This window comes from Halichoerus grypus, chromosome 4 (genome assembly GCF_964656455.1).
Source record: "Halichoerus grypus chromosome 4, mHalGry1.hap1.1, whole genome shotgun sequence".
Lineage (NCBI taxonomy): Eukaryota > Metazoa > Chordata > Mammalia > Carnivora > Phocidae > Halichoerus > Halichoerus grypus.
In genome coordinates, this window is record NC_135715.1 from 65,315,404 (window position 1) to 65,328,497 (window position 13,094).

A 13,094-nucleotide genomic window follows, 5' to 3' on the forward strand; every position below is an offset into this window, starting at 1 on the left:
TTTTATTGAGCCAAATGAACTCAAATACTACCCACTGATAAAATATTTTAAGACAGTCCTAGGGTTCATTTGTTTGGCTCAGACTTCCAAAATTGAACCACACTCAAAGAGCAGACACTTGATAATTCAGACACATCCTGATACTTTACCTTCCAAAGCCAGGTATGGAAAATTAAAATATGTTTTAAACTCATCAGCAATGTATGGATCCTGTCTGAAATTGTGATTTTCCATTCCATGAAATGTCTCTGCGGTTCTTAGAATTCTGTGATTCTTGTGAGCTCTGTGTAGTTCAGCAGTAGCAAAGGAATGCAGAATGTTGTTCCATCTGCTCTGGTGACAAATCAAGTTCAGATCTGATTTTATTTTTCCCATGTAGTTTCAATTGTCCAGTCAGTTAACTTACTAATTCACTAAGAAAACCTAATCTTGTGAGCCACAGGGATTTATCTAACAAGCTGTCCTTTTGTGTCCCTAATTCCAAAACCCCTTTGACTTGACAGAGCAACTCAGTAATTCTTATTAGCCAGTTGGCATGACCTAGCCCTCTGAATGCTTGATGATAAATAAAATAACAATAAAATATCGAAGTAGTTTTGCTAAAAACATTATTCTATAAATTGATGGTTGAGTGTAAATGTGTGACCCTGACTTAGGAGGTTCACAACAAGAGCTCTTCTGAAGAATAGCATGATGGAAACAGAGCACACCAACCATCGCTATTGACCAGAATAAACTCTCGGAACTCAACTATATTTTATCAGAGGTGCCCTGTTAGGAGCAAGTGAACTTAGTGTTTTCACATGTATAGATAGTAAAGCTCTCAATTTTCTCATTGAAAATGGTTGTTTTAATTAAGTCATTAGCAAAGAACATTATTTTTTTTTTTTTTTTTTAAAGATTTTATTTATTTATTTGACAGAGAGAGACACAGCGAGAGAGGGAACACAAGCAGGGGGAGTGGGAGAGGGAGAAGCAGGCTTCCCGCCGAGCAGGGAGCCCGATGTGGGACTCGATCCCAGGACCCTGGGATCATGACCTGAGCCGAAGGCAGACGCTTAACGACTGAGCCACCCAGGCGCCCAGCAAAGAACATTATTTGTTACAAGTCCCAAATAGGCCAGCCAGGTTAGTTTGGCTGCATTTGGCCCACAGATGGCATAATGGATAACTGTATTCAAGAGGGTTACTACCCAAAAGTGACACTGGCTTTTGTCCCTTGAAGTCCTTGTGACTCTAAAGGAAATGAGTTTAGAAATTTCCGCTGGTTTCACAGGGACTTATAAGACACTCCTGGTCCTCTTATTAGATGATAGATTTCAGAGGCCAGGGCTTTCCTGAGGTTCTTTAGTCAGTTGAGTGTACAACTCAGCTCAAGACACTTTATATGATCTTTTTTATTTTTTTCAGCTACCAGGGACAGACCTGGGGATAGGGGCAAGACTGGGCATCTGTACTGCTGCAGTTTGAGCTTCTTACTCCAGTTCCAGAGAATACCAGAGACAGGCATAGGAAGGGACACTAGAATATCAATATCCAATCTTGTATGTAGAGTATGGGCTCAGGAACCGTCTCGACATTTAAATGGTGTATTGTGTGAAACATGAGGAGAAATGAATTGTCCCCCAATGAATTGCAAATTTTTAAAACCCAAGAGATTTCAGCTGAGAAGGTACTCATAAGTTCTCAGAACCTGCAATTTGATTTTGGTATATGGAAGAAGTGCTATTAATGGGGTGGATGAAAGAGATTTTTGCTTTATTTTTGTGTTGCTTAGTTTTAAGGAACATTCATTCATTAAGAAGAGGACTTTTTTTTTTTTTTTTTTTGGTGATCCTGGGAACTCTTAGCTTATCGATCTGTAGAGAATGTGAATGAGCAGCTGAGCTCCAGACCAGTGTGTTGGATTCTGGGAGTTCTATTGATTAGTGGAGCTCCTGAACAGCATCACAATGAGGGTTTCGCTGGCAGGGGAAGTGTTTGGGATGGTAATTGATTCTGTGCTAATGAAAAACATCCAGGAATTCCAACTCTGTCTGATGTAAAGCTTGAAATTTGAAAGTCATCATGAGGGCAAATAAATTCACATATCCAAATCTAACCTACTTTTGTGCCAGTAACATCAATTTGTAAAATAAAGAAATAGACACAGAATATTTCTAAAAGCCAAGATTCTTTTATTTAAAATTCTCTAATTCTAGAGTATTTTAGCTTATAATTTACTCTTTGTGAATCAGCAAAATATTTTTTATTCCAAAAGTTGAGCTAGACCATCTTGTATGTTTCTTTCTGTGGTCCTGTTTGTTTAGTCCATTTTTCCCTTCCACTTCTGTTTCCTCATCCAGTTATCATACCTCCATTATACCCCACTTAAAATTATAAAGGAAATGCTTATGTTGTGGCAGGCGACATTCTTGTCACCCTCCGTGCCACCATGCCCTCCCAATCCCAATAGGCTCGTGTGCCTTTCTTACCTCCACGTTCAGTCCGCCAGTCAGTCTTGGCTTCCTCCCACATATGCCTGTTTTGTGGTAGTATTTCTGCCTGAGCTTCTCATTTCCTCATAGAATTGTACATTCTCTCCTTTTTTTCTCATTTAGCCCAAACTCCTCAGAATTCATAGAGCAGAGTCAAGCCTGAAGAAACCTCAGTTGCGTGCATGTCACATGTTAGCACTGTCTTGCTTGTTTGAAGTAATTAGTAAATATTCTGAATTATTTTTTTTTAAAGAAAGTTCTCCGGTATGTCTACTTTTCTCTACCATCAGTTCTTACCTGTGTACTTGGAATATGGTCTCCCAAATTCACCCTGTGCCATCACCCTCCATCCATCCTATCATAGACGGAGTGGTCTTTCTAAAATGCAAATATAATCATGTTAATAGCTTAATACCTTCCCATCGTCCATTTTAATAAAATACCAAATCTTTAATTCAGCCTAAAGCTCTACGTACCTTCTCTGGTCTTATGTGTCTCTCCCTCAGAGACCCTGTGCCATCTTGGACTTCTTTGACTTCTCAGACTTACCTGTTCTGTATATTCCAGGGCCTTTTCCCAGGGTCTGTTCTGTTTGTCCAGAACATACTTTACTGCTTATCTGCTTCTGACCCCCGTACCACCCAGTTCTACTTTTTGTGTGGCTAACTTCCAGTCAGCCACAGAGGCATTTCTGCCTGAAAGCCTGAGGCTGCAGAGTAGGGTAGTTCTCAGGTATGAACTTCTGCTGGCCCCTACGACTTTCTTTCACAACACCGGGTACATATTTGGCTACTTAATTATCTACAGTGATTTGTTCAACATCTGACCCTGTCCAGAAACTGTTGATTCCATGAGAGCAGAGACCTTGTTTCCTGTCTGTTCATGATATCCCCTAGAGCCTAGCACAGAGTCTGGCACATAGTGGGTTCTCACTGTACATGACTCAGATATATAAATTATGTATACAGTTGACCCTAAAACAACATGAGGGATGGGGTACCAATCCCCAGCATGGTCAAAAATCCATGTATAACTTTTTTGCAGAGAGTATTTTTTTTATTGTGATATAATTACATAACACAAATGTTACCATCCTGTCCATATTTTAGTGTTCATTTCAGTAGTGTTAAGTGTATTCACATTGTTGTGAAATATATCTCCAGAACTTTTTCATCTTGCAAATCAGAAATTCTATTCCTATTAAACAACTCTCCCTTTACCCCTCTCTGCATTTCCTGATAACCACCATTTTACTTTCTGTTTCTGTGAATTTGACTACTTTAGGTGCTTCGTATAAGTGGAATCATATAGTATTTACTTTTTTGTGACTGGCTTATTTCACTTAACATAATGTCTTAAAGGTTCATCCATATTGTAGCATTTAACATCTTTTCCTTCTTTTTAAAGACTGAATAATATATTCAGTCAATATATTGTATGCATATAACACTGTGATGGTTAATTTTTATGTTTCAACTTAATTGGGCCATAGGTACTCAGACGTTTGGCCAAACATTCCTCTGGGTGTATCATGTAAGGATGTTTCTGAAATATTTTCACATCATGTTCACAACAGCACTATTCACAATAGCCAAAAGGTAGAAGCAACCCAAATGTCCATAGACAGATGAATGGATAAACAAAGTGTGGCTATATTAATCAGGATTCTTGAGAAACAGAACCAATAGGATGGCGATCTATCTATCGATCTATCATCTATCCATCCATCTACCTAGAGATAGAGAAAGAGAGAAGTTGATTTATTTTAAGGAAGTGGCTCATACCATATGGAAGCCAAGAAGTCCCAAGATCTGTAGTTGGCAAGCCAGAGACCCAGGAGAGCCAATATGTAGTCAGTCTGAATGCAAAGGTCTGAGAACCAGGAAAGCTAATGGTATAAATTTCATTTGAAAAGCTGGCAGCCTCAAGACCCAAGAAGAGCTGATATTTCAGTCTGAGTCTAAAGGCTGGAAAAGGCCAGTGTCTCAGCTCAGGAGTCAGGCTGGAGGAGTTCCTTCTTACTCAGACTTTTTGTTCTATTTAGGTCTACAATTAATTGGAAGAAACCCACCCTCTTTAGAAATGCCAATTTGTTTTATTCAGTCTATCTCAATTCAAATGTGGTTCTCATCCATGTATAACTTTTGACTACCTCCAAAAACTGAACTACTAATAGCTTGCTGTTGACCTGAAGCCTTACCAATAATTTGGAACAATCAATTAACACATATTTTGGATGTTATATGTATTATATACTATATTCTTAGAATAAAGTAAGCTAGAGAAAAGAAAATATTATTAAAATCATAAGGAAAAGAAAATACACTTACTATTGTACTGTATTATATTTATCAAAAAAAAATCCACATGTAAGTGGACCCATATAATTCAAACCCCTGTTGTTCAAGGATCAACTGTAATATAATTTGGAGCATAGAATAGTGTGTCTTTCCTTTCAATGCATATATCAGATAACCTAACAATATTGTTTAGTGAGGGTCCTGTCTTAAGGAATAAATAATAACCATGTATAACCACATGCTAATGTAATAAATGATGCTTTAAGCATTAGAGAATAGTTATTTTTTTTCTTAGGCAGTGGAGCTATTCTCTTTAAAGTCTGGTTCACAGTAATATTCTCCTTGGAAAATAATTTCCTCCTAGTTAATGCCAATGTACAGTACACATTAAATTATCAGAAATTCCAACTTACTGCACTCCTCAGTGTAGTTTATTGTAATACCACATTTCTTTGTTTCATTTTTTTTCGACTTCAAGCATATAAAAGTAGAGAGAATAGTATAATGAACTTGCCTGTACCCATAATGCAGCTTTGACAATTACAAACACATGACCAATCTGGTTTCATCTCTGCCCCTTCCTACCTTCCCACCCCTGCTCGCTGGTGAATTATTTTAAAGAAAATCTAAGATACCATTTTCTTTCATCCATAAGTACTTTAATAAATACCTCTAAAAGATAAGGACTCTAATAAAAAAAATAACTGTCATAACAATATCACACCAGAAAATTAATAATAGTTCTTTAAATTATCAAATAGTCAGTGTTCAAATTTTTCTGCTTATGATTTTTTTAATTTTTATTTTTTTTAAAGCTTTATTTATCTCTCTACCCAATGTGGGGTTTGAACTCACAACCCCAAATCAAGAGTGACATTCTCCTCTGAGCCAGCCAGCCGCCCCATCTTATGATTTTTTTAAACTGTTAGTTCATACAAGTCAAGATTCAGTTTTCCCTTTCCTCTGTTTTAATTTCTTTGTGTCTTACTCTTTATTTATATATATTTTTAAAAGGGGTCATTTGTCTTACAGAATTTTTCACATTCTGGATTTTGCTGATTTCATCCCCACAGCATTCTTTAAAATATTTCCTTTTCCTTAAATTTCTTGTAAACTGGTGGTTAGGTCAAGAATCTGGATATGATTTAGGCTCTTTTTTTAAAAGCAAGAATAAAAATGGTCCAGCTTTTCAAACATCACTAATTTGAGATGCTACTTTTACTAAATTTCCATATTAATGCCACCATTTTAAGTTCTACAGACATAAAGGAAATCACTTTAGTTTAGTTCTTAATAAGGTAAAATATTGAATCCCAGTTTTTTAAATGATGATTTTGCTTCATTTTAACACTTCTTTCCTCTCAGATTTGGCAAGAAGAAAAATACGCATTTGCTGTTTGTTTTTATCACCCCTGAAAATTTTAAAGGTATGTGCCTGCTGGACATATTTGTTTTTTCTCTAATAGAAATCATAAGGTCAATATTTAAAACAAAAACTCTTAGGTTGTGTTTCAGGGCATGGAGCCGACATTACTTTAAGTGAGCCACTGACCATCGAGAAAATGAGTGTTGTGGTAAAATACTGGAAAATCTATTTCTCAAATACTGGTGAGTGAAAACCAAATATCCAAAGGTTTGAAAAATTCTAATTAAATTCTACAAAAGCTATACTTCTACATTTTTAAGTTGGTTTTCCACTTATGCCTTTTATTTGCTAAGGATTAACTGTATACTGTCTACTGTAAAGAACAGGTAGTCCCTATTAATCATGGTCTAAAGGGAAGATGTGTAAATAAAATAAAAGGAAACATACGTTCTCTACCTGTGAAGAAAAAATTTACATTTTCCAAAGTTGAAAATGTGTTGCCCAAGGACAAATACAATGCAGCGGCAGGCACAGGGTTTTTCTTTTTAGTGCCCTAGTTGCTACCATCATTCCTTATTCTTTAAAATGGAATTAATCATGTCATTGTATGAGTGTCTAAAAGCCAGGGCCACTAACCTTGAATTGTATCACACTTTCTGCTTTGCAAAACACTTGCTCATAAATTAGTTTACTTCTTTAAGTTAATAGGGTGGTTATCCTTTCTGTTTTAGATTTTTAGATACAGATAATTAATGTCAATGCTTCAATTAGACCTCCCATTTCTAAATTCTTCACCTACATTGTATTATGTGTATCACCAGCATCTAAATACTTAAGCTAATTAAATTAACTTTAATTTGGCTTATAAAAGGACAGACTTCAATTTCTGAAATTAAATTCTACTGGAATCATTGTTGGTCAATGACTATTTATGGTTTTCCTAGGCCTGGGATACCAGCTAGGAGTTTTTTTAAAATTATGATGATGTTTTCATAAAATGGGCCTGAAAAACACTTTCAGGATTATCCTGTATAAATTCCTACTCCAGATGATATAGGACTCAGTACACCCCTCCTTTTTTCATGTTTTGTTTTGTTTTGTTTTTTAACATTCAGGGAAGATTAGTGAGTCTGTTCTGTAACATTCCAGTGGCTCCCAGCCCCTGCAGCCTCAGAGTTCTTCCTGGAAATGGCTAACTGGTGACCCAGATCCTCTTTGCAACCTCGTATTTGGCTCTCAGTGGACATAGAACAGCTGCTCATCACCACCTGTCTAGCACCCTCCCTATTGGTCATAACCATGTCTGCTTCTGGTTGTCTCATCTTTGCTCTGAGGATGAGCAGCTGCAAAAAAAAGAAAAAAAAGAAAGAAAAATCAGATGTCATATTTTGACAATACAGCCGCCTACCATAGACTCATACATACTTTCTTTCTCTGACATTTACCTCTATATAAGAACTTAATAAATAAACTGAGTTGAATGTGTTTTAAGCACACCTATCACTAAGTTACTAGAATCTGGTTAAAAGAGAATGTCCTGGAGTGAATAGAATGTATATTTTCATTTTTTGTTCTAACGTGGGTGGTTTCATGCTTTACAAACTAAAATCTATAGATTGCTTTCTATTCAAAAAATACTGCTTTGTAAAATCTATTGATAAAAAGTGGCAACTGCTTTTTGATGAGGGCGTGTATGTATGATCAACATCATCCCCACCAGTGATTTTGGAATTAAAATAGTCCCGCCTTTAAAACTTTCAGTTAAGAATGAATATTCTGTGAAGCCTGAAGAACCGGGATTGCCCCAGCAGAAGTCCTGCAGTGAACAACTGGGATATTTTTCTACTGATCTATTTGCTTGGTTAGTTTTTTTTTCACTTTTTCATAATAACAGTTCTTACCGTATAACTTCTGGAGAACTTACTGATTGTGGAACACTAGTTCAAGTGCTAGGGGTGATGCAAAAGGAAGAAGAGGTTGTGTTATAGAAGGGGGCTGGGACTTTTTCTGTATTTCAGAGTCCCAAACTGGAACTATGGATACATATTGCAGAGGTATTCACTTCAATATAAGGAAGTACTTCATAGCAATCCGGGTTGGCCACAGGGGACAAGGGTGAATCGCACGGTAGTAAGTTCCCCAACACTGGGGAATAGTAGAGTAGTAGAATCTTCTTCGAACAAAAATTTTACATATAACCCCAGTATTTAAACAGGCAAGAGCAGCCTCAGATGTTACCCACTTACCACTAAGCTCTCTGACGTCTTTTTTGAACTCATGAATCTGCCCCCCCCATTACTGAAAACAACCTTTAAGAAAGGTCTCTCTGTCTCTGTCCCCACCTCTTCGACTGATAGAACTAATATTTAAACTTGCGTTGGATAATAGGAAGTTGAACTGGGGTCAGACCTTTCTCGTGCTAGCATTATCTGCTTATAAAAATTCAGTTTTTGTGAATTTCTTTCATTCACTTTAAGTGATTTCCAAGGAGATTTTAAATAGAGCATAGGGCTATAAGGAATGAACAGAGCTGCTGAGGACATGGGTGATGATGGTGAGAATTTTGAGTCAGTCACTTCCGGAATTTGTAGAATGTGAGCATCAACTATTTGTAGAAACGTGACCATCTACTATTTTGAACAAGGAAAAGACTTAGCAGCCAATAAGTGTGGGTAAACCAAAGATGTGCTCACTTAAATAGTACAGAGATATCAACAGGTTTCTTGATCTTATTTAACATTTTAACCTGAAAGAAATTTATTGTATTATATCTTATCCGGGAAATGAGGTTGGGAAGGGTTTTGGAAGGCTTTGTGATTTTCTTGTATTACTTGTAACTTCTTTTTTTTATTTTATTTTATTATGTTATGTTAATCACCATATATTACATAATTAGCTTTTGATGTAGTGTTCCATGATTCATTGTTTGCGTATAACACCCAGGGCTCCATTCAGTACGTGCCCTCTTTAATACCCATTACCAGGCTAACCCATCCCCCCACCCCCTCCCCCCCACCCCCTCCCCTTTGTTTCTCAGAGTCCATAGTCTCTCATGGTTCGTCTCCCCCTCCGATTTCCCCCCCCTTCATTTTTCCCTTCCTACTATCTTCTTTTTTTTTTTTTTTTAACATATATTATTTGTTTCAGAGGTACAGGTCTTGTAACTTCTTTTTGAACGCTCCTTGTCTTAAATCTTTGTTTTTCCTCAGAATTCTACCATTACAAATAAAAGTACATTTTCAAATCAAGTTATGTCCCTTGGGATAAAGGAGATAGTATTAGTTTATAAGTTTCTTAGGGAAATATTTAAAAAAATTAATCAAAATGCTTGGAGAAGTTTTAGAAAAATGGTAGAATCAGAAGATATCTAAATGGAAGTAGTCTGATCTCTGCTGATCAAGTTGAAATAGTGTACTGTGGCCCTTTAATCCTTTGTGTTGTCTTCCTGTAATACACCTTTCAAGACAGTCATATAATTTGGGGTAGGCATAATCAATGAGGTCAGAATATTTTAATCCTGCTTACTCTTTAATCCTCTGTTACTCTTTATCTGTATATTTTAGAATTTTGATTAGTCATTGGATTTATGATGATATTGATCATAAATTCTTTAGAGTCTCTGAAATAAAATATTCTGCACCAAATATGTAAGGTGAAGTGCTTTGGTATTTTCTGCACCTTTGCATGAAGCAAGGGACTTAGAGAAGCACCTTTGATTAGAATATTGGTGCTTATTGTTTAATATTGCCTGACAATTTTCCTCTTAAATCTATAACATGATTTTCTCTTGTTTCTAGCTCTGAATCTCTAAGAAATGATACTGGGTTTGAATTAAAGGCTCCGTTGCCAGATTTTGAGAAAAGCAAAAAGATTTCTCTTCTTCATTCAAGCAAGGAAAAGCTGAGAAGGTGAATTACGGTATAGTCCATTTTTAGTATTATTCCTTTCATGGAAAAAATTACTTTCATGAATTTCATAATTGTTTGTAGTACTGTTAAAAGTCTCTGTGAAACTAGTAAATCTGGCAACTAAATACATGCCGCTCGCTCATTCATTCCTGGGGCCCCTGGGTGGCTCAGTTGGTTAAGCGACTGCCTTCGGCTCAGGTCATGATCCTGGAGTCCCTGGATCGAGTCCCGCATCGGGCTCCCTGCTCGGCAGGGAGTCTGCTTCGCCCTCTGACCCTATCCCCTCTCATGTGTTCTCTCTCTCTCTTTAAAAAAAGAAAAAAAAAAAAACCTTGCCTTCAAGATCTTAGTCTAGTGCTCAAACAGACTTCTAAATAGGCTATTACATAGAGAATCATGTTTTCATAACTGTCGTTATAGAGAGGAGCACATAGTAAGCACACTGGGAAAGTTACCTAAGATAGAATGAGGGAGCAGGAAGGCTTTCTTGAGGAAATGATGCTAAATTGAGATTTGAATGCAAAGTGACTATTAATTTGGTTTAAAAGTCAGGGGAGGATGTTTCATGTGGCAGGAATAGCAGGTACAGAGACTGGCAGTATAAGAAAGTTCAGTGAATTTATGAACCTGCAGCTGTGTCCATGTATTTGGCTATAATGGCACAAGTGGGAAGGGGCAGGAGATGAGAAGTAGTAGGTAAGGGCTGTGCACATCCTGTTAAGGAATTTGAATTTGAAACTATTGGGGAGGCTCCGAAGGATTTTTGCAAAGGAGTGACATGATAAGATTTGCACTTAGAGTGAACACTCTAGCAGGATGTTAGAGAGTGAGTTGAATCTGGAAGCCTGTGGAATCTGTCAAAAGAAGTGATGAAGCCTAGCTGTGGTTTTAGAAATGGGATAAGGAAGAATAAACTGATTCCAGATATACTAAGTGGGTAGATTCAGTGTAAGTATGGATGCAGGAGGAGTCGAGTGTAACTTGGAAGTAGATGTTGCTTCCACCAACTGGGAAGTCCAGTAGAATGGCAGGCTGGCAGTTTGTTGGGTGTGAACACCTCCAGGTTTACATGAAGCTGTCCAGTCAGGAGTTGGCCCTGAGGTTCTAGAGAAAGATCTAGGCTAGAAATACGGACTTAGAACTCTCAGGATACAGCGTCTACTTAAAGCAGTGGATGTAGGGATAGATATGATGACTTTGCAAAGCATGTAGAGAAGAGATAAATGGAAAAAAGAGAACCTTGGGAAAAATCTATGTAAGGTATGGGCAGCAGTGAAGAAATCGGAGAAAAGAAAGATCAGGAAGCCAAGAGGGATTGGAATTGAAGAGACCAGGGAGAAGAGTTTCCTAAAGGAATGAGTGTTCAAGAGTATCACATGGCAGAGAGCAAGTAAGGGGAGAACTAATAATTAACTATTTGTATTTGGCAAAACCTAAACATCATTGGTCTTGGCAAAAATAATTTCATTGGCATGGTTAGGGAAGAAGCATCATTGTGGAAAGATGGAAAATGAAAGGTGGGAGCATAAATGAAAGGAAAGAGAAAATTAGGGTGTGTGATCTGTAAAAGGGGATCTAGAGCAAAATGAGAAATTTTGATAAGATTGGGCCAGACTTGAATATGTTTATATTTATATTTATATTCCAAAAGAAAATAGCTGGAAGAGAGATAGAGGTTTTGAAGATACTCATGTTCTGATTATCTGTATTGTAAAAAATGGTGTATCTGTGGCATAAAAAATGAAACCAAAATTTGTTGGCTTGATACATGGTTTTATGGATTAACAATTTGAGCAGGACTCAGTGGGCAATTCTTTTGCCTACATGACATCAACTGGGGTCACTTCGTAGTATTCATCTAGTGGATGGTCTAGTCAGGACAGTCCAAGACATTATGTCTGGAGCCTTTGCAGGGATGGCTGGAAGGCTAAGCTCAGCTGGGGCTGTCAATTGAAGCTTCTCCAGCATGGTAGTCTCAGGGTGGTCAGGCTCCACTGTTCCAAGAGACAGGGAGAGGAAGCTGTTGCTGTCTTAAGGCCTGGGACCAGAAACTGGCTCGGTGCTATTTCTGCCATATGCTTGTGGTCACAGCAGTCACAGAGCTATCCCGATCTAAAGGAAGGGTACATAGAACCCCACCTCTCAGTGGGAGGAATGTCAAATAATATTAATCCCCTACAACTGGAGAGGGGGGTTGGTGATGGACTTGGTATCCCTAAGAAGATAGAAGCTTATGGAATCTAGAACCAGGTGGGAGAACACCTCTTCTACTGAAAATGGAGAGAAGGAGCTATAGCTAAATGTGGCTAAAGATGAATCTTTTCATGGGAGCCAGAAAGGAGGAAGAAGTTGAGTAATTTCTGCCAAATGGCCTCCATTATCTGCTGAAGATCAATGGAGTGGTGGGTTTTGGGCTTGGTAAGATGGGCTGGTGGATGGGCTAGTTTGGTCCAAAAGACCTTCACTCACATGTTTGGCTGCTTTGGCTGAATGAAGGCTTAGGTAGTGTCTGCTGGCTAGTGCTAGCCCATAGATTTCACTGATCTGCACTGACTGAGAAAAATACAGTGCAATGAGTATTTTTAAAGCTATATATTATGCAATTTATATTCTAAGATTTTATTTTCCATATTTTATTTGGTGTTAAAATTATATTTCTAAATGGTTGCAATGAAAGGATATTGGGAGATGCTACCTCTCTTATTCTTCATGTTGAGATCTAATGTTGGAAGTCCTTTATTGGTCCTCCAAACTTCCGTGTTGTTTGTATTTTCTTCATTTTAATGGTTGATGAAAACTAAAATGTGAGAACCACTCATCTACCAGACTAAAAAGATGCTTTGGAGGGTGTGTACCCCTGTGGCACTATTTAAAGAACTAGAAATCTTTGTTTCCCAAAAAGAAAAGCTGTAACCAGGGTGCCCCATCTTCCCCTTTAGAGATTTGCTTGAGAGATACCAGAAAGTAAAGAATCCATCTGTAATTATTTTTTTGCCTTTTCCTCCTCTTAACCCTTATGATGATGCTTGTGAATCTTAGTCTG

General features: G+C 37.5%; 1 protein-coding gene across 5 annotated transcripts in view; it reads left to right on the forward strand.

Annotated features, from left to right (window-relative positions):
* SOHLH2 (spermatogenesis and oogenesis specific basic helix-loop-helix 2) overlaps positions 1 to 13,094 on the forward strand; it is an 80,333-nt gene that overhangs the window by 13,327 nt on the left and 53,912 nt on the right. For 4 of the 5 annotated variants that reach the window (XR_013447016.1, XM_078070452.1, XM_078070453.1 and 1 more), the window contains exons 3-6: positions 6,143 to 6,204; positions 6,281 to 6,385; positions 7,905 to 8,004; positions 9,941 to 10,051. Coding sequence is in view for 4 of the 5 variants with exons in the window: in XM_078070452.1 (XP_077926578.1) it covers positions 6,143 to 6,204; positions 6,281 to 6,385; positions 7,905 to 8,004; positions 9,941 to 10,051 (378 nt within the window). In the remaining variant the exon portion in view is untranslated. Of the gene's footprint in view, positions 1 to 6,142; positions 6,205 to 6,280; positions 6,386 to 7,904; positions 8,005 to 9,940; positions 10,062 to 13,094 lie in introns of all 5 variants that reach the window. The other variant, XM_078070454.1, reaches the window with a different exon arrangement.